At 39.8% G+C, this 21,918-nt stretch overlaps 1 protein-coding gene across 1 annotated transcript; it reads right to left on the bottom strand.

The window, feature by feature from the left end:
• Positions 1–1,695: 1,695 nt before the first annotated feature.
• si:dkey-21c19.3 (sentrin-specific protease 1) lies at positions 1,696–16,932 on the bottom strand. The gene is made up of 18 exons (XM_017694305.2): positions 16,203–16,932; positions 15,204–15,259; positions 14,904–15,097; positions 14,235–14,319; positions 13,623–13,815; positions 13,318–13,465; positions 13,107–13,222; positions 12,689–12,966; positions 11,336–11,399; positions 10,926–10,964; positions 10,711–10,795; positions 10,447–10,590; positions 10,188–10,319; positions 9,690–9,893; positions 9,391–9,470; positions 5,990–6,074; positions 3,188–3,283; positions 1,696–3,085 (listed from the first exon to the last, which is right to left on the bottom strand). The coding sequence occupies exons 1-18, from the start codon at positions 16,337–16,339 to the stop codon at positions 3,023–3,025; spliced, it is 2,199 nt and encodes a 732-aa protein (XP_017549794.1). The 5' UTR covers positions 16,340–16,932; the 3' UTR covers positions 1,696–3,022.
• Between the last annotated feature and the right edge of the window lie 4,986 nt (positions 16,933–21,918).

Here is a 21,918-nt window from a genome sequence, read left to right as displayed (position 1 = left end):
GCACCAGGCCACGAGACCACGCCACTGTGTGATGCAGCTGACTGACAAACCCAGCAAACGCAGTTATGTTATCACAACCTATTGTTTTGGTGCCCACAACGCTGTCACAACACTCAAATGTATTTCCTCAGAAACGTTGTGACAAGGTGACCTGACAGCATTGTGTCAACATAGCCGTGCTAGCTGTGCTCCAAAGCCTTGGCTGCAACTGAGGTAGGATGCATTTCTTCTACATCATAGAAGGCCATTCCAAAGTGAAGGATCCTTCACAGCCTAGAAATGCAGCTTACCTTCTGCGTGTTCTGAGGACGCAAGAGAGGCATCATTCCAGGCCTTTACCCTCAAATCTCTGCGCACAAACGACGCAAAGGAGGACAAAACCTGAAAAAGGGAAATGATGGCAAGCGAAGTCGTTGGAGCAGAACATAAAATGTAAGTTGTTCATGTCCTCATTCATTTTCGTTACCTTATGAAGTGTAAAAAGATTGATTAGTTAAAGCATCTATATATCATACTGTATTTGAAGCTATTTGTATGAACATCTCCATTTCCGTGAAGAGATGAAAAGCCAACAAACAAACACAATGCAACGGCTCCATTTTCTCTCACAAGTTCCCTCGCGATTTTCGCGCCACAATAGCCAGAGGCGGGACCTATCTGGTGACGTCACGTCGCGGCCTCGTTAGTTTGTGTGAGCAGTAGGCTAATAAGACGGAGTCGTCGTAGGACAGTGCTACCGAGGACCGCCCTACCTCGGCTTTAGAACACTGCTAGTATGCTGTAAGAACCTTCTAGAATGTTGCATTATGCTGCAAAAAATTCCATGGAACTCCATTTTTCTAAGTTACCAGCAGGTAGTCATAACACCGCACGGCAAAGTTATGTAATAATGAGGTTGACACAACGTAAACACCACCACCAAACGTTTTGTAAGAGGCAACCTTGTGACGATGTTGCGTGTTTGTTGGTGAGGCACACCGCAGGCGGCTGGCTATTGGGCTGCTATGCTAAAGGCTAAACGAAGGCTAAAAACTAGTGACCGACTGTTCCTTCCATATATCTCTCGAACCTTCGCTCTCTCAATAACACCCTGGACCATCATTAACTCAGACTGGCACCCGCTCAGGTAAACGGCTACTGTTGGTGTATTTTGCACTTGCTCATTTGATGTGTACCAGTGAAAAACCTATACCTTAGCAAGAATTTCAACTGACTACTACTGCCTTCAAACAAAGTACTGGCATTACAGATTTTGCCATGGGCATTTTTACTGCTGCTGGTCAGTCTACACTGCAGACATGTCAAGTGCACATCACTCAGTGACCTGCAGGACCTCTTGGTTTCTGTAGCTCCATCACCAGTGCCACGTTAAATGCCAGTATCTGCGCTGTTTTATAATGTAAATGACATTGTATTGCCTCGTTAAGAGCACTATGTGGTAGCCACACATCTCCCTAACAAGCTCTTAATCAAAATAATAACTCCGTTTACATCTATTCATACTTGAGTATATGATTTTAGTACATACGTTTATGTATTCACACATACAGGATCCTCCACATTTTCATACACATTTGCTCGTCTATTTAGTTCAAGGCCCAAGTTCAAAGTCCAACTTTGTATCCGTTTATACTGATCCGCAGACTTAAAAAATAAAAAGGGAAGACCTCATTGACGTAAAACAGGACGCATCAATCCGATACACACACAGCCTCAGGATTTTATTTCCAGGAAGACCAGATCTACGTACAAAACCATAATAAAAGGTACAAAATGTGTATTAAATATGTCTTCAATTGAACTGTGAGACACTATGTACAATAACTGTAAATATAACAGAGAAAAACCTCTAGAAACAATAGCAAATCACTAAACTGAGTATACTTACATAGAGGTGAGTATCCTCAAGTGTCAGTATAAAAACGGAAGGATGCTATCCTGCTGGTTTGCATTGGAGTTATACATGTGTTGGCTTGACCTACTTCAACTTTTCTTTAAAATATTTATAAAGCACGCTTAATGCTTTTCTAGATATTCTGACAGATCCATATTTGCTGCTTAGCTTGTCTAATCTTGCAATAAAAATAACCAACTTGAGCAGATGTTTGTCTCCATCTGCACAGAGCTGTTCCATCTGGACAGATCTCCCACTGAAAAACTGCCTTATCTTGATATCAAACCAAAGTTTCTTTTGTAAAAGAAGGGGGGAAAAAAAAAAAAAAAAAAAAAAAAAAATCACTGAAGTCATAACTGCTGTATGTGAAAGAGCATTACCTCTTTTCAGAAAATCAGGTCACTGACAGTATAAAAGCAGACTGTCTTTCTGGCACATGTATTAAGAAATGTGCTGTAAAATACAAATATGTACTGACATCAAAAATATACCATTATTTTGAATTATGCTTGTTCCGTAGTTTCATTCGTCCAACCCAGTGGTTTACAAAAGCCCTGCGATTGTCAGCTTTAGCTGGATTACTGTTCGAGAGCAAACAGCTGTTGGTCCCACGCTGTCTTTTGCAGCATACAGGTTTGTGATGCTTTGCCAATGTGGAAAGCAACCATATTAAGAAACAATGACTTCAGTTATGAGAAAACGGACAAATTGCTGAAATGCAACGCCTGCTGTAAAATAAAAAAAGCTGACAGCGCATATTTTTAAGATACATGAGATGGCATTGGCAGCAAAAAAACAAATGATTTGCAGAGAAAGTAAAAACAAACATCCACATTGAAACTCAAAATTTGAGCAAAACAAAAAAAGTCAATTTATTAAGGTTGTAGTGGAGGGGACACCATTGAATTATACCAGTCAGGAAGCCCAAAACACTGGAGCTTCTTTTAGGGTCACCACCATCCTAAAATCTTTAACCTAGGCTGTCAGTTGAGCGGCACATACTTGGCTTTAGTGAAACAAAGCACCAGCTGAGGAAGTGTTAAAGGCATCACTTCTATGTTTGTTTCGAGCCAGCAGCCCTTGTTTTCCTCACATCATCCTCAGGTGAGTTCATGACAAGGTCTTCCATTATAGAAGTCTCTGATTCAGGATCTCCCATACCATTCGCCTCCTGAAATACGGCATGTGTTTCTGCAGGGGTTTTGGGAACAGAGACAAAATGATATAAGGCATCAAAACACGGGACAACAGGTTTTTCAATCTAAATTTAAAACTTTTACTGAGCATTCTCACCTGTGTGAATGTAATTGGCTTGTCTTTGGTGATGTATTCAGCATACTTGCATGTGAACATTCCACAGTCACTTCCATTCATTTGCTGAGGAATCTCCTGCAGGAAGAACATTCCATAACCATTTATATGGCCTATAAGGCTGCTGTCGACATATAGCAATACTCCAAAATACGCTGACACATTAACTTATCAATTTTACCCTTTAGAACTGAAAGACATATTAAGGCAACGTAAGCCACTGTTAATAACAGCTTCTGCTCCACTACACTGTATGTTTTCCTATTTAGTCCAAAGCACACATGAATAGTATCCAATGTTAAGTGCTACTGCAGTCTTATTGACTGAGTATTATTCCTCTTATTCCAGCTATATATATCTATATATCTCTATATCTATCTATATCTATATCTATATATATATATCTATATCTATATATCTATATATATCTCTATATCTATCTATATATATCTATCTACCTATATCTCTATATCTATCTATATCTCTATATCTATCTATCTATATCTCTATATCTATCTATATCTATATATATATATATATATATCTATATCTATATCTATATATCTATCTATATCTCTATATCTATCTATCTACCTATATCTATATCTCTATATCTATCTATCTATCTCTATATCTCTATATCTATATCTCTCTATATATATATATATATATATATATATCTATATATCTATATATCTATATATATATATATATATATATCTATCTATATCTATCTATCTATATCTCTATATCTATCTATCTATATCTATATCTATCTCTCTCTCTCTCTCTCTCTCTCTCTCTCTCTCTCTCTCTCTCTCTCTCTCTCTATATATATATATATATATATATATATATATATATATATATATATATATATATATATATCTCTCTATCTATCTATCTATCTATCTATATCTATCTATCTATCTATCTATATCTCTATCTATATCTCTATATCTATCTATCTATATCTATATCTCTATATCTCTATATCTCTCTATATCTCTCTCTCTCTATATATATATATATATATATATATATATATATATATATATATATATATATATATATATATATATATATATATATATATATATCTATATATCTATCTATCTATCTATCTATCTATCTATCTATCTATCTATCTATCTATCTATCTATCTATCTATCTATCTCTATATATCTATCTATCTATCTCTATATATCTATCTATCTATCTATCTATCTATCTATCTATCTATCTATCTATCTATCTCTATATATCTATCTATCTATATCTCTATCTATATCTCTATATCTATCTATCTATATCTATATCTCTATATCTCTCTATATCTCTCTATATCTCTCTATATATATATATATATATATATATCTATCTATCTATCTATCTATCTATCTATCTATCTATCTATCTATCTATCTCTATATATCTATCTATCTATCTATATCTATATATCTATCTATCTATATCTATATATCTATCTATATCTCTATCTATATCTCTATATCTATCTATATCTCTATATCTATCTATATCTATATATCTATCTCTCTCTCTATCTCTGGACTTATTTATCACTGGAATATTTTCTTAGTTCTTTCACAAATAAGTGATTTTTAGGTATATTTGGTATCTAGGGATGCACCGAAATTAAAATTTTTGGCTGAAACCAAACAAAATGAAATATTTGGCTGAAGGCCAAATACCGACTTCTGAACATGTTTCTTCAGTTTCGCTAATTTTGCCACTTTTTTCATCATTGCATAAATTAAAATGGGTTAAGTGTATTTTTGTCTTGGTTTTCAAAGCAAAAAAAAAAAAAAAAAAAAATACTAAACTTCAATTCAACACTGAACATTTTAACATCAAGCAGACTAACCAACAAAGCACAATATGACATAAGTTATTAAAACAAAATTTGCAATGACCATATTACTTAACAAACAAGTTAAGATGTACCCCTCTTGACAATTCAACAAAATGTATGCAAACGACCATTCTTGAGTCATTCTTTGTCACTTCCACACAGCTGACGTTTGCTGCATTTACAAAGCAAGCCTTACTCCACGCAGGCTGCGATTTTATCATGTTGTTGTAAAATTGGTGCTTTAGTTTCTTTAAGGAGGATGAGGGCACACACACCGAGAAAGAGCGAGAGGAGTTCACGCACGCACGCGAGAGCGAGTCTGCTGTCTATCTGCCTCGCTGTAATGCTTGTTAAACTTTAACGTGCTCCGGTCTGTGGAAAAATGTGTTAAAGTGGGTATTACCCTAGAGTAGTTGGCTCTAGCCCTGGAGCTAAGGAGTAAAAGTTCCACTCTGGTTCCCTTCTATGGCCGGGAACTAGAAAAAGGAAATGGCGTCATAAAAAACGTAATTTTTCGGTTTATATTACTCACCATTTTCACTTATTTAGCCGAACACCGAAAGTATTTTTTTAAAGCCATTTTTGGGCGTATAATTTTGGTTGCCGAATATTCAGTGCATCCCTAATGGTATCAGAATCATATGGGTGTCTGCAGATAATTGATAAAGATATCAGACAGATGGTTAGCTTTAACTGACATTTCAAACGGGTATTCAATGTATTTGTTGTTGTACTAAGATCGGAAGATAAGTACATAAAAATACCAGATATCAGCATGAGTTCACCATTCCCATATCAGTGTATTCCTCTATATTTTAAAAAGGACAAAACGTTTATTACTACTAACAGCCTATTCTTAAAACTCATTTTAACTTAAAAAAAAAAAAAAAAAAAGTGTTAACCCACTCACATTGCGTTTTTTACTCTGAAGTGTCCAGTCTGAGGTATCCAGGTCCTGGCTTCTTTTGTCTTCACTTTCCTCTTTCAAATATTTTCTGTACAAAAGAGGCACATCATTCAGAAGGTTCTCATTAAATTATTTTAACTAGGAGGTATAACCCCAATTCCAAAAAAGTTGGGACACGGTGTAAAATGTAAATAAATATAATTAAAACAATGCTGGGATAGGCTCCAGCACCCCCGCAACCCTGACGGAGAGGCGGCTTAGAAAATGGATGGATGGATGGAAAACAATGCAATGATGTGTAAATCTCATTGACCCACATTTTATTCACAGTAGAACATAGAACATATTAGATGTTGAAAGTGAGACATTTTGCCATTTCATGAAACATTAACTCATTCAGAACTTGATTGCAACACATCTCAAAACAATAGGAACAGGGCCATAGCCCAACATAGCCCAGTTTAGCACAACAGTCTTTTACCAACAATCTGTAAATGTCTGGGAAGTGAGGAGACCAACTGCTAGAGTTCTGGGAGAGGAATGTTGTCCCATTCTTGTCTGATGTAGGATTCTAGCTGCTCTAGTGTTCTGGGTCTTTGCCAGATTTTTTTTGTTTCATGATGCATCAAATGTCTTCTCTTGGTGAAAGGTCTGGACTGTAGGCAGGCCTGTTCAGCACGCAGACTCTTCTTTTCATTTCATGTTTTCATGAATGCATTCTGTTTTAATTATATTTATTTACATTTTATACAGCGTCCCAATTTTTTTGGATGTTGGGGTTGTAGATTTACAACCCCATTCTACCCATCATCTGGTTTGGCTGAGACAAAAAATAAATAAATAAAAAAAAATAAAAATAAAAATGTGGCTATAGAAGGAAGACTGGAAACATTTTCTCCACTTCAACAGTCAGAACTAGAAAAAAGTCACTTCCTCAAATTCTGCAACATGCACACTTAACACGATTCCAACAAACTTATTTAAACAAGTACTGCGAGTTATAATTAAACCAATTTTAACAATTATTCATTCTTCTCTTAGCCTAGGTCATGTACCCAAATCATTCAAATTAGCAGTGATTAAACCTCTGATAAAGAAGCCAAATCTGGACCCCAGCAAATTGTCAAGTTATAGACCTATTTCCAACTTACCATTTATTTCTAAGATTTCAGAAAAAGCTGTAGCCCAGCAACTCTGTTCCTATCTACATAAGAACAACATATATGAAAAATTCCAATCTGGTTTTAGGCCCGACCATAGCACAGAGACGGCTCTAGTTAAGATAAGAAATGAAGTTTCTAGTTAAGATAAGAAATCTTCTTGCCTCTGATCAAGGCCATGCATCTCTGCTGGTACTACTAGATCTAAGTGAAGCATTAGACACTATAGACTACTCTATTCTCTTGGACAGATTAGAAAACATGGTTGGAATCACAGGAACAGCATTATCCTGGTTCACATCCTAGCTCACTGACCGGTTTCAGTTCATACAATTAAATTATGCATCATCTAATTATAAAAAAAGTGAAATTTAGAGTTCCACAAGGTTCTGTTTTGGGTCCTCTGTTATTCACATTATACAGTACATGTTATCATTAGGCTTAGTTATAAATAGACATGGAATTAGTTTCCACTGCTATGCTGATGTTACACAGCTGTACATATCAGCCAAACCAGATGATAAATCCAGATTAAATAAAATAGAAGATTGTGTAGAAGACATTGGATGCTGCAGAACTTCCTTATTTTAACCCAGATAAAACAGAAGTTCTCCTTGGTACAAAGGCTGCTTGGAATAAATGCTCAGATTTAATGTTAAATCTTGCTGACTTCTCTGCAATAGCTGGTTCAGTAGCTAAAAATCTTGGTCTGACAATTGATTCAGATCTGATGTAATATTACCTATTTGCTGATTAAACAAGGACAGCGTTTCTTCACCTCCAAAACATTTCAAAGTTAAGAAATGCGTTATCCCTACACGACGCTGAAAAATTGGTACACGCCTTTATAACTTCGAGGCTAGACTACTGTAATGCATTGTTATCAGGATGCTCCAGCAGGAACCTAAATAAACTTCAATTAGTTCAGAATGCTGTAGCTAGAGTACTCACTAAAACCAGAAAATTTGATCACATCAGCCCAGCATTACACTGGTTTCCTGTCAAATTCCGTATCGACCATAAAATTCTTCTATTGACGTATAAAGCCCCGCACGGTCTCGCACCGGAGTACCTGCAAGATCTTATTTCCCCATTATGAACCACCACGTTTGCTCAGGTCACAGGATGGTTTTCTACTGGTTCCTAGAAGTCAGAAGACTTCAAAGGGGGGTGGGGGGCGGACGGACTGAAAACATACTTGTTTAGTTTAGCTTTTGAAAATTAGCCTTCCCATTTAGATAAAGGCAGGAGATCCAGGGGTTCATGGAGAGAGGCTTATGGTAAACTGAGATATTGGTGCTGTTGACCCCCCCACTTCACGCGATCACACAGGTTTGTTGATGGTGGACTAGGGGGATCCCAGTGTTTCAGGGTACTCTCACATCCGTTACCTTCTGGTTCTCTCCTTTATGCTGTTATACTTAGATGTGCTGCTAATTTTGTCTCTTTACTCTTCCTGAGATAATGACTGCCATGCTGTGCTGCTGAACGCTGTTGAAAGACTGACCATCAGGGCCTCGTCCTCACCTATGACCAACCCGCTCTCCTGTTCATTTGTTCCAACTGCAACACCTTCAATTACAATCACTGTGCCATCCAGATGCACCAGCATTGAGACTGGGAGGGAGCTGAAACAGTCCCATCCTCTTTTCATAAAGTTTCAGTCAGAGACTGCCTCTACCAGTGCAGTTTCTAAAGCTTTACCATCCAGACTCCAGACTTCAAACAGAGATCCTCTTGGTTTTTATTTGGTATTTAGCTTATTAAATTGTAAATACTGTTTGACTAGAGGAGGATGAGTCTCCCCCTGTGAGTCTTGGTTCCTCCCAAGGTTTCTTCCTCCAGTCTGAGGGAGTTTTTCCTTGCCACTGTTGCCTCTGGTTTGCTCACTGGGGGATATATGTTGTAACTGTATGTTTCCAAACTTCTGCAAATCTGCTTCGTGGCAGCATTGTTGTAAAAAGTGCTATACAAATAAACTTGAATTGAATAGATTTCCTTGCACAAACAGCATCTTTATATCATCCCTTTAACTACCAGGTTTAGAAGGTGCGTTATGAGCTGGGAAATCACTAAACTGTGCAGGACCCCAACCCACCAAGGATAAGAAAGGACTTAGTCTAGACAGAACTAATTCACAAGCCTTGAGCACCCTAGGGGAGATATAAAAAGGCAAAAAATGTGGGTGAAACAATACTCTGGTTACACCTTGGTTTCATCATCTCACACTCAAACAGCACTTACAACAAAATCCTGCACGCCTCGTCATTGTTTCCTCCCATGGAATCAAAATATGTGATGCTCTTCTTGCGAAAGTCCACAACCTACCAGAGCAAGACAGGGGTGAGAAAGCTGACCTTCACTATCAAATCAGCTAATCCCAGTCCAATTATTAATCTAATTAGGGATAAAGAATTCAATCTTATCTGAACTAATCAAATACAAACATGTCAATGAATAGGATCATCTATACATACGTGAAAAAAAAGGCTTTATCTAATTAAAGCCCATTCGCTTTTAATCTGCTTTGATTTGAAACTTACACAGAGACACCAGTGCACATCCAGGTGGACAGGCACTAGAATGATGTCCACAGAGAAAATGTCTACTTTCTTGGTCCAGCGACGCACAGCCAAGTATCCAGAGCTGCGCAGCTTTGGGTAGAAGAAAGTATTGAAGGTGTACACAGAGGGCAAGTGTGGCGCCTTACTGCGTTCCACCAGCATGTTCATATAGAAGTTTATCACCTGCAGACAGAGAGGAACGCCCATTATTATTACTTTAACAAGTACAAAACATCAAGTTGTCATTATAAGGATACATTGCAATGACCAAGATTTCATTTTGTTTTATTCGTGTCGAAATTATGAAACTACATCACTAAGAATGGCAAAGATTGCTCTCTTCAAGGTCTAGACAGTGCAGCTCAATATAGTGGTGCGCAAAGCTGAATCACTTGTATTGCAGTGCCAGTGGTATGGCCTTGCAGGATTTTGAGTAAAGAAAACCAACAGTTTGAGAACAGTATTTCTGACATTAACCTCATCATTGAGCCAGTTTAGGTGGCTAAGAGTCTGCAGGTCCTTCCTGGTGATGGTGAGGCGGAATCCCTCACTGAGAACCTCTTCCTGACTGCCGCCCCTCAGCGCTCTATTCACCTCGTTCTCCATAACCTACACACATGCATGTGCAGAGTTAGAATCATGTAAAAATATAGAGAGAAAATCTTTTTTACATGAGGTACAATAACTCATCCTGAAGATGGTACAGATATACAGAGTGCATGTAGTCACTTTTTACCTCTGTTAGCTCAGAGAATTCCTGCTCCTCTACAACAGGCACTGGCTCTTCGATGATAAGTGCAACAGGAACCTCCTTCTCTAGAGGTACTCGCACTTGCAGCTCCACACTTGTTAGACCAGCTTGGCCTTCACCAGACAGACGCTAGTTTATCCCCAAGAACAGAAAAGAAAAGGTGAGCCAACAGTACACACACACACACACACACACACACGAGAATAACATGAAAAGGGAGAGAATGATATGAGAGAATCCTATGCTCACCTGGCGCAAGAGCTGAGATGCCAGGGCCTCTTGCTCCTCTATAAGCCGCCGTCTCTCCCGAGCTCGGGAGTCATAGAGGCTTGTCCTGCACGCACACATACACACAGGGGTATTACACAACATATTTCATGAGTTAATGTTGTAACCTTGTATCAACTAACAAACGACAGAGGGGAGACAAAAAAATTAAGAGAAGAAAGGTGAAAAGCACTCACAGCTCTTTGATCCAAAGTTCAGCTTGGAAACACGGCACGCTGCCAAGACAGAGGAAGAAAGCACATTAGCATCATACAAACAACGATGGCCGGTTCTTGGGACGCCTATCTTAACAAATCCCAGGCACCTACGTTCTTCAGCAACTAGTTTTGGTACAGATTCACTGGGTATCTGAGAACAGCAATACTGACTGGTTGTACACACCAGTGAAGAAAACAGTAAATCTCACCTTGTGTTTTTTGTCAGATTTTTATTTTTTTTTTAAATAGCATTATCAAACAAGCTTTCTTTAAAACAGCTGCTTGATTCCACAGCTATAACACGTGATTGCATGGAAAGAGAACACTCAGACGTAAATCAGACACAAAATCTCAAGAGGTCAAGAAACTAGTTCCATTTTCTCCATTACCTTGAGCTTTCTGGTCTCTTGCCCTGTTGCTCCTTTACAAAAATAACAGAGTCTCCATCATGAGCTGTGAAAGCAAAAATTATGTTTTAAAACTCCAACAGTTACAGTAAATTCTTCACACACATATCTAATTACACACACACACACACACACACACACACACACACACACACAGAGTATATTTCCAAAAGTACTCGCTCATCTCCTTTCACAGGCATATGAAATTGAGTGAGATCCCATTCTTAATCCATAGGGTTTAATATGATGTCCGCCCACCCTTTGCAGCTAAAACAGCTTCAACTCTTCTGGGAAGGCTTTCCACAAGGGTTAGGAGTGTGTTTATGGGGAATTTTTGACCATCCTTCCAAAAGCGCATTTGTGAGGTCAGACACTGATGCTGGACAAGAAAGCCTGGCTCGTAGGCTGCACTCTAATTCATCCCAAATGTGTTCTGTCGGGTTGAGGTCAGGACTCTGTGCAGGCAGGGCAAGTTGTTCCACACCAAACTCGCTCATCCATGACATTATGAATGGATCCCCAAACTGTTCGCACAAAGTTGGAAGCATGAAAATTGTTCAAAATCTCTTGGTCTGCTGAAGCCTTGAGTTCCTTTTTACTGGAACTGGGGACAACCCCACATCATAATCCCACCTACACTAAATTTTACACTTCACACAATGCAGTCAGACAAGTACCATTCTCCTGGCAACCGCCAAACCCAGACTCCTCCATCGGATTGCCAGATGGAGAAGCGTGATTCGTCACTCCAGAAAACATGTCTCCACTGCTCTAGAGCCCAGTGGCTGCACTTTGCATTGCACTTGGTGATGTAAGGCTTGAATGCAGCTGCTCTGCCTTGGAAACTCATTCCATGAAACGCTGTTCTTGAGCTAATCTGAAGGCCACATGAAGTTTGGAGGTCTGTAGCAATTGACTCTGCAGAAAGATGGCGACTGCACTGTTATTTTACGTCGCCTACCACTTTGTGGCTGAGTTGCTGTCGTCCCAATCGCTTCCACTTTGTTATAATATCAATGCCAGTTGACTGTGGAATATTTTGTAGCGAGGATATTTCATTACTGGACACATGTGGCATCCTATCATGGTACCACGCTGGAATTCACTGAGATCCTGAGAGTGACCCATTCTTTCACAAATGTTTGTAGAAGCAGTCTATATGCCTAGGTGTTTGGTTTTATACACCTGTGGCCATGGAAGTGATTGGAACACCTGAATGGATGGGTTTTGGATGGGTGAGTGAACACTTTTGGAACTATAGTGTATATATACACATATACACTAAGTTTCATCCTGAGCACAATCAATTCTGAAAAACAATTTTATAGTGCTCACCCGATGACTGTGTGTCCTGAGATGAAGCATCCTGAAAGTTAGCAGGTGACAGCGTGGACCGTATGGCCAGTGGTCTTCTTGAGCCTGACTCACTGTCAGCATCAGAGGTCCATGACTGTGGTTCAGGGCCGTTGGAGACTGTGCCAGGGCTGGGCAGGGCACTGGAGTTCTGGGGGCTGGGAGGCAGGCTGGATAAACCTAATGAAGACTCTCCTGCTCCAGAGCCCACAGGGGAAGCGCACCGCAGAAGTCGGCGGCTTGATGTCAGGAAACTAGAGCTAAACAATGACAAGATGGGAAAAAAAATTTGTCTTAAAAACATACTAAAACTATTAATCTACTCACAAACTGCATTAATCATGTCACAAAGACTAAAAAGATATAGGACATGAAAGGGGGGTGTCCATAAAACACTCACAAATCTCGATGTGATCGGATGCCTGGGTGAGAACTGTCACAGAAGAATGATGACTGGCCACCAGAGACCATGGCTAACAACTGTCTGTACACTTCTTTTTCCTCCTCACGTACAGACTGTAAACAACAGCAAAGGGGGGTTTACAGTATCTGTACAAATAGTACACAGTGAAACTTGCCATTCATGACAAATGAATTAGAAATGCTCAGACCTCCTGTGCTGTACAGCAAGGTCTGCCTCTCCAGTGACGGCTGGAGGTGCCATGGGAAGGGCTCTGGACCACTCGAATGGGAAAGGTCTTCTCATACATACTGGCGTAAGACGCATTTCTTGTGCTTGATCCAGGGGTAGAGAACCGGCTGAAAAAACAAAACCAATGCATCATTTTGCTGCACAAAATTACACCCTAAAATAGTATATTACATTAGGATTACAAATTTATTACACATACAAACAGAAGGCTGCAAAATAACACATGATGCACACTGCAACAAGCGATCACAAAACTAGACACACCTTGGTGATTTGTGCGGTCTGAGGTACAGGGGTCGACCAAGCCGAGGAGAGGGGCAGGGTTTGGAGGTGCATATAGAGGATACGTTGACTGAGTGGCCATTAGTTTTGTGTGTGTCATGGTATGAAAGGCCTGTATAGACTTGACGTCGTCCGACCTTCGATATGGTCACTGACTGCTCAGTTCTTAAAGAGTCTGTTTAAAGTAAAGAGAAAACAGAGTAACTAATATTAAAAAAAAAGAAAAAAGAAAAAAATATATTCATCACCACAGGTGAATGACTGCAGAAGTCGTCTGTGGTCGTCTGTGGTCAAATTTCATGTTTTCTTGATTTTCTAAGTGAAAATAAGTCAATATCCCCTTTGCAGAAACCACACTTACATGTCATTTTTCTGCAAATATGAATGCATAGCAAAATACAAAGTGTGCCATTACTTTTGCACACACCACATTTTATGTTGTTTTTCCCAAGACATTAAATCCAACAAATAAATGGCAATCGTGAATTTAAAAATATAGAAGTGTGTTTTTTTCCACTTTCACAAAATCAAAACATATAATTTGACCAAGGGTTTCAAACTTTTGCAAATAACTTTAAATGTTTGTCTTGTTACCAGACTTAACGATGGTTTTCCACTCAACAGCAGTTGAAGGAGCCACAAATGTGTCCTCAAGAGTTTCAGTTGTTTTTTCAGTAAACTGAAAGCAAAACAAATATACCTGAGGGCCAACAACAATTGTGCAAACTTCTGAAGCACATCTATGTTCTAATCTTCTGCTTTATATGGACATAGTGATTTATTTAGATTTGGGAAATTTTACATATTAAATACATCTTAAATCTCCAGAGCTCTAATTATGCACTAGACAGATATAGCCAACACATATTTTAAATGAAAATCTGAAAAATTGCATGTTCTTATGCAAAATACAGATCATACAGTCCAACTGAGTAATTAATATTACAAAAACCTGGATGGTTATATACTTCCCAAAAGTGAATTATCAACATTTAATTGTCATAAAAATACAATTATATGTGCAAAAACTATGCTGAATCTGACACTGAAGTATTAACTGTAAATTACTTCATTGTACTGACAAGTGACATACTGACCATACATTTTTAAGCTTTGTTGTTACTTATGCTCATTTTCTGACACTACACTGAAATTGCTACACCCTTGGTTAAGGTTAAAAATTTCAGCAGTCCTTTAAAATGTCCTGTGAAAAGGTTACACATTGAATCCATAACTCAATCTCTCCTATTACGAGTGAAATACCTTATTTTCAGTCCATGCAGACCCCGGTGCACTGACTGGAGGTAAAGATGTCCGTTTTGTCCGAGTTGAGCCAGGAGAGGCAGGCAGCATGTTCCTTAATGTCGGACTAACACTGTTGCAAACCCACGACGCAACACTCGAGCCATGGGTCTTCATCCCCTCGGCTGCAGTCTTCATCGAGTCCATAAAATCTCCTAACACACATGAACCATAGGGTTACTGTTTTATACACTGAAATGCAGTCAAACATTATTTTCACTGCCCCATATAACAAAGATGAATAGCATCAAAGTGTCTTACCCATCCTATACCTCTTCACTGCTCTGTCTTCTTCAATGCCATCCACATCCTCCAGACTGTCAAGATGAGAAGACATGTGATGCATAACATATTAGTTACCTGATAACCAAAACTTATATTTTGATGATATATTTTGGACAGTGACACACTTATAAGGCACACTCAAGCAGAGAACACATACGTTTAAATGGGAGTGTCACTGTTTTTCTGTATTCCTGAACAATGTAATTGAGATGTAAACAAACTCATTTCGAGTGCCTGGTCTGAAATGGTGCATTGTAGTGAAACTTACAAAATGATGGTGATGGGAAGCCAGAGTATGGCATCTACAACACAATTATAGCAATTCTGCTTACAATCCAAAATGACCAGTGAACCCTACAGGTCATCTCTTATTTCTATATGTTATGCTGACAGTAAAATAGTGATGGACCTGAAAAATATGTAATTAAAGATGCGTTTTAATCTGTCCAAAAGCTGATCTTAAAACAACATAAAACAACAACAGGCATCAGTAACAATATTGTTTCCGTAACACTTTAATGTAACAGCTTACTAATGTAATAACTGTGAGGGAGCTTTCAGAGACACTAACTTGGCCAGCTAAGTTAAATACTTCAGAGGTCTGGTTCATATCACACTGCTGTGACCACTTCTAGTTTTGTAAGCAAACTAAGTTTCTCTAGAGCAGAGCATTTCACATCAAACCACTCTGACTCTGTTTAACTACGTCTTAGCGGGTGAGCTATGCAGTTTTTTTTCCAAATCGATGGAATTCCCCTTTCAAGAAGTGATTTCTTTTTGCCGCGCGCTTCTACCGGCTTCTGTTACCACAGCTAACTTACCGTCAGCAGCTCGCGCTTTAATATCATGCACTAAAAATACTCCTAAACGCACTTATATCCTCAGTATTTCTCATTTTAAATTTAGACCAGCCAGAATAAAACATGCAAGGTTAGCTTACATAAACTGTTGTTAATCGTCTTCTGATAAACTCACCAGTCTATGGGTCTTTTTCTCTGCGGAGAACCGTCCTGCTGAGCTCTGTCGGTACCGAGGTGATCCCCGCCGGGCGGTACTCCGTTGCGAAGGTTCGCTATTCCAGTTCCGAGCCATTGGTACAGTTTGTTAAACATTTTAGCTAAAAGGAAACGGGACCCGGACCACGCAGCTTAAATTATTCTTTGCCGTGGTTCTTATTAATTCGCCTGACAGTGCAGAGTCCCCGCTCAGCTCGCTCTCACCCGTCATTCACATACTAGCAGGCAGCTCGGATCTCCGCAGTCGAGTCTCCACCGCCAGCTGAGGCTTTGTTAGCCGGTCAGAGTGAGCCGCATTTTCAGGTTAATTACTGTTCACCGTGACCCGGTTAGCGGAGCGGAGCGCAGCCGCCGTTAGCTACCACGCTAGCTAAGTTAGCCAGCTAGCTAGCACGCGATGCTAGCAGCGGCTAGAAGAGGCAAGGAGCGCAGTCTCAACGGCCGTTAAACAGAACGAGGCTCCCACGCGCACCGGTACCAGCGGTTATTTTTTAACAGGACCCGAGATTCTATGGTACCGTTATTAAAGGTTTGAGTGGAAAACCAGAGTGTGTGAAACTTGCTCCCTCGACAGCCTTCTCCCGCTTCTTCCTCATTTAAAACCGCGACATGGCCGAAGCTCGGGTGCCTCCGTGAAGCGCTCTCATTGGCTGCGCAGCGGTGACGCACGGGGCCCGCGTGCAGTGTTCTGGAAGGCGAGTGGAGGGAGAACGAGCCTCGTTTCAACGAGGTCGGAGCCACGAGCTGTTCGAATCAGCTTTGCCGAATCGGTTCTAATGAACTGTCCTGCTCAATGAATCGAAAGCCGGATTCAACGATTCACTGGTCCGCGTTCCTGCGTTTTGGTTTTGCCCCTTTCTGGATGTGTTGGCATGGACTGCCATCGCTCCACACAGCTAGCAGATCAGGCAAAATCAAAAAAGAGCTAATAAGAAATAAAGTTTCATTCAACTCGTCGGACGCAGCCTTCATCTCCATCTCCATTGTCATTGAATTAGTACAATGTGACATAGTGTACATATTAAATGTTGTGATTTTATTCAATTAAATTGTGGATGATTATTAGAATTTTGTTAGAGGTCTTCAACCTGTGGCGCGAACGTTTTAACGAGTGGATGCTTCAAAAATGTTTGATTCAGCTATGAATCGGTTCAACAGAGAGATTCATTCACGAGTCAGACCGTTGTTTGTGTGTTTTAAATGGCTGCGTCCGAATCCTTACACGAGCCTTCCTTTCCTGTCTTCGGGCCTTGATTTGCACTGATCTGTACACTATGGCCTCACTGTGTACTGGCAAAGCTGACTAGCTTGTGGTTCCACATGGCTAACAGATCAGGCAAAATCAAACCGGCAGACACGAAAGGAGGTTTTATCCATGAATTAAGAAACAGCTAATGTTTATTGAATATGAGAGACAGCAGAGAGTCCGGGGCCGCGTCCAAAACAACACATTAATAATAGTTTATTTTGACTGTTTTGATTTATTCTTATTTATTATTAATTGTTTTAGTTCATCGTAGATACTGTTTTATTAATAATATATACTTTTACTACCAGAAATGTATGTTTACTCTGTTAAGTCCCTTGTTTTTCTGTAATGATCAGCTCTATTGTAAATAAGGATCACCCTCTCATAACATTATTTCAATGAAATATACCACTTTGAGTCATTTAAGAATTTGCTGCAAACATACATCACATTACGTTTCATTACGTGCAATTCAGGACACACACAGACGGAAAACCGAAACCGATAGAAAAAGTTCTTTGATACATAATGTTCTGCAAAGGACGACGACGCGTTTTGGAGGATCCACTAGCAATCTAAAGTTTCTAAAGTAGACCAGACACTGCCCGTAAAGGCGTAAACCTCAGCAGGATCTAACCTGAGACGGACTGGAGCCTATTCATACACCCCAGTCCTGATCTTACTTCTCCTGGTTTAAGTGGAGCCAGGTCCAGTTTAAGGGTAGCCTGACCGCTTCACATATTCTCCCATTAAATCAAAAACATGACTCAGAACGCCAGAGGGTGCCCCCGTCCCAAACGAATGGGAGTGAAGAATCGGGAGAGCTAAATTGCTAAAAACGAAAAGTTAAAATAGTTTCTAACCATTTCGCCAGGAACGTCCTTTAATCTGAGAAAATAGAAGGATATATTTGACTAAAAAGCAAAGAAAATATACCTGTCTGTGTCCATTGGTTAGCATTATCTTTGCACCTTATTCTCACCACCTCATGTCCAGAAATGAGTGCTGTGTCGGTGCTGCACTGTCCTGTCTGTTCACTGTGTCTAATGTCTGTTTAATTGATCGTATTTATTGTGTTGTTTCCTCCTATTTTTTTGTTTGCACACTATGTCTGCACGTTTTCACTCTGTACTTATTTGTTCCTTGGTGCGCCGTGCTGTTTCTGGCGGAATGTAATTTCACTCCACTGTGTACTCGTGCATAGATGGAATGACAATAAAAGCCGCTTGACTTTCTTGACTTGACTTGATTACTGCTACTGCGTGCTGATTGGTTTGCATTACTGCTACTGCGTGCTGATTGGTTGGCATTACTGCTACTGCGTGCTGATTGGTTGGCATTACTGCTACTGCGTGCTGATTGGTTGGCATTACTGCTACTGAGTGTTGATTGGTTGGCATTACTGCTACTGAGTGCTGATTGGTTGGCATTACTGCTACTGAGTGTTGATTGGTTGGCATTACTGCTACTACGTGCTGATTGGTTGGCATTACTGCTACTGAGTGCTGATTGGTTGGCATTACTGCTACTGAGTGTTGATTGGTTGGCATTACTGCTACTGAGTGGTGATTGGTTGGCATTACTGCTACTGCGTGCTGATTGGTTGGCATTACTGCTACTGAGTGCTGATTGGTTGGCATTACTGCTACTGAGTGCTGATAGGTTGGCATTACTGCTACTGAGTGTTGATTGGTTGGCATTACTGCTACTACGTGCTGATTGGTTGGCATTACTGCTACTGAGTGCTGATTGGTTGGCATTACTGCTACTGAGTGGTGATTGGTTGGCATTACTGCTACTGCGTGCTGATTGGTTGGCATTACTGCTACTGAGTGCTGATTGGTTGGCATTACTGCTACTGAGTGTTGATTGGTTGGCATTACTGCTACTGCGTGCTGATTGGTTGGCATTACTGCTACTGCGTGCTGATTGGTTGGCATTACTGCTACTGCGTGCTGATTGGTTGGCATTACTGCTACTGAGTGCTGATTGGTTGGCATTACTGCTACTGAGTGTTGATTGGTTGGCATTACTGCTACTGAGTGTTGATTGGTTGGCATTACTGCTACTGGGTGCTGATTGCTGATAGAAGGGGTCCGCGGTCACTGACGTCATGAACATACACGAGACACCGTTAAAAGTTCTATAACAGGAGTTCACAACACTCAAAAACTGCTGTGTTCAGGAAAAGATTTTGTCAGATGATATCGTGTATAAAATCTGAATTTTGGTGCAGAGCAGCAGCTTGAAAATAGCTTGGAAAGTGACTGCTGGATGACATGTTTAACTGGCTGCATTTCAGTCCTCATTTCAGGCTCGTCCCATTGACAACAAGAAATTCGTGCATGAGGACGGCTTTTTGGAATTCGCTCTATTAAAACACAGTATATGTGAGCACAGAGACCAGGAAAGAAGCAACCACATATAAAGGGCTCACATCATCTGACACTAAGGGGAATGCAAATACGACATGATGGCGTCACAAATATGTTAATTAACGCATGATATCATCTAGCCACCCTTCATAACTTCCCATTGAAAGTAGTTCATAACACTGAATAAGAAGGAACTAAATTGCCGTTAAGAAACAACAGCATTGGAAGTGGGTTTTGTGTGTGGTTTGCCTTTGCAAACGAGCAACGCTGGAGGGAATGTAACCTGGCGCTTCCCCTAAACAAAAGCTTAGGCTTCCATCCATAAACCACCAGTAACGCCCCTGCAACAAACACAATAGCAGACAGGAGTACATTTATAGACATGATTGATTTTTTTATATTAGGAAAACTGTCTCGGTCATTTAAAGGCTAAGTGAAATCTTGAAGCCACTGTGGATTGAACCAGTATATGAGCTAATTCTACAGCAGTTCAGTGTTAGATGAGGGGTGGTCTTCTATACAAGGTAAATTATTTTCTTTTCCATGAATGATGTGGAAACATGTTGGCTTGTTGAGGTAACAATGAGAACAGCAACTTCAGCTGTCATTGTTAGCCTAGCTACGTCAGACTACTGTGTTTTACTGTACGGCTAGCGAAATAAAATCATTTACAGTAGTAAGATAGTAGTATGTAGGGACTGACGTGCCAGTTTATTAGCCACTTCAAACACTGTAGGCCGAGCGCAGAGATGTAACTATAGTACCGTTGAATAACCGCGTGAATTCTTTTCTGCATCAACTTTTAACATCTACAGTTCCACATGTGGGACAATAACCCTGCAAGAATCTCACATCAGCTTATGACAGCCTCAACTATTTTTGTTACATTGGGTTGGCTAGCGTCACGCTGACCGATGGGGGAGAGGGAGGGCAATGAATATGTGAACGGAAAGGCAGGGGGAGTTCGGAAGGGCCAGTAGTCTACTGAGTTGTTTGGAAAAGACAAAGTAAAAGATTCTTCTTGTAAGTAGAAAACAGCAGTGGAGTAAAATACATGGTAATAAGTAACAGGTACATAATAATGTCAAACAGTTGCGTTTCTTTATTAAAGTCTTTAAAACAAGTCCTATTGTCCCTTTGTTATTTTAAGAGGCACTCCATAATGAAAACGTGAGAACTGTTCACAGCTCCTAGGTCCAAGTCCAGGGGGTGATGAAATGCACACAGCTGAATGAACCCATAGCAATAGACAAATGTAGCAGCGGCTCTAGTTATTAATAAAATAAAGCCAATCCACACTACCAGACAGTGATTAAATGCCCATAACTTGAGTTACACAGCACTTAAATAATGTAGGAAGAAATGACCAGTTGTGTGGGAGGTTGTGATCCCCCCACGACTGTTCCAGCGTCATACACTTTAGGTCTGCACACACTGTTTCTAGCTGCTGTGGTTCCACAGTGCACCAGCAAATAAAACACTAATTAGTTGCTCACTCAACCCCTTATATATTATATTTTTATATTATATAAGTTTATATTACAGTAATTAAATAATTGCAGAAAATCTGATTTTGTCAGTAAACCACTCACTTTTGTCTTATTCTCTGGGCTTAAAGCAGATGTCTGATTATTGCCTGACTCATGTAGACCTGGAGTTTTCCCATTTTCTGATTACCCAAGTGGCAGTAATAAGATTTCTGCTTTAACCACACAGAATATGACATGGCGTAAACTCAAATGACATGCTGTGGCTCTCCTTTTATTAAAAATGAAGTCACTTTACCAGAAAATGCAAATATACATCACCTTTAAGATGAAGTATAGTCAAATTCTTACTTTCGTCAAACATCTAGGTGTCTTAGTCAAACATCTACGTGTTAGTTTTTTGTTTGTTTGTTTACATTTGTGATAAACGCTGCATTCTGTTTCCAGAAAGGCAGTCTCTTTTCGCACACAAGAAAACCGAAAGAAATCAGAATAAAGGTATTCACATCTTGAAAACCCCAATTACTGAGCTAAAAATACAGCCGTTTACTGGATTTCTTAATC

Source organism: Pygocentrus nattereri, chromosome 9 (genome assembly GCF_015220715.1).
Source record: "Pygocentrus nattereri isolate fPygNat1 chromosome 9, fPygNat1.pri, whole genome shotgun sequence".
Classification (NCBI taxonomy): domain Eukaryota; kingdom Metazoa; phylum Chordata; class Actinopteri; order Characiformes; family Serrasalmidae; genus Pygocentrus; species Pygocentrus nattereri.
The sequence above is the reverse complement of the archived record's forward strand: the minus strand, read 5'-3'. Positions and strand labels throughout refer to the sequence as shown.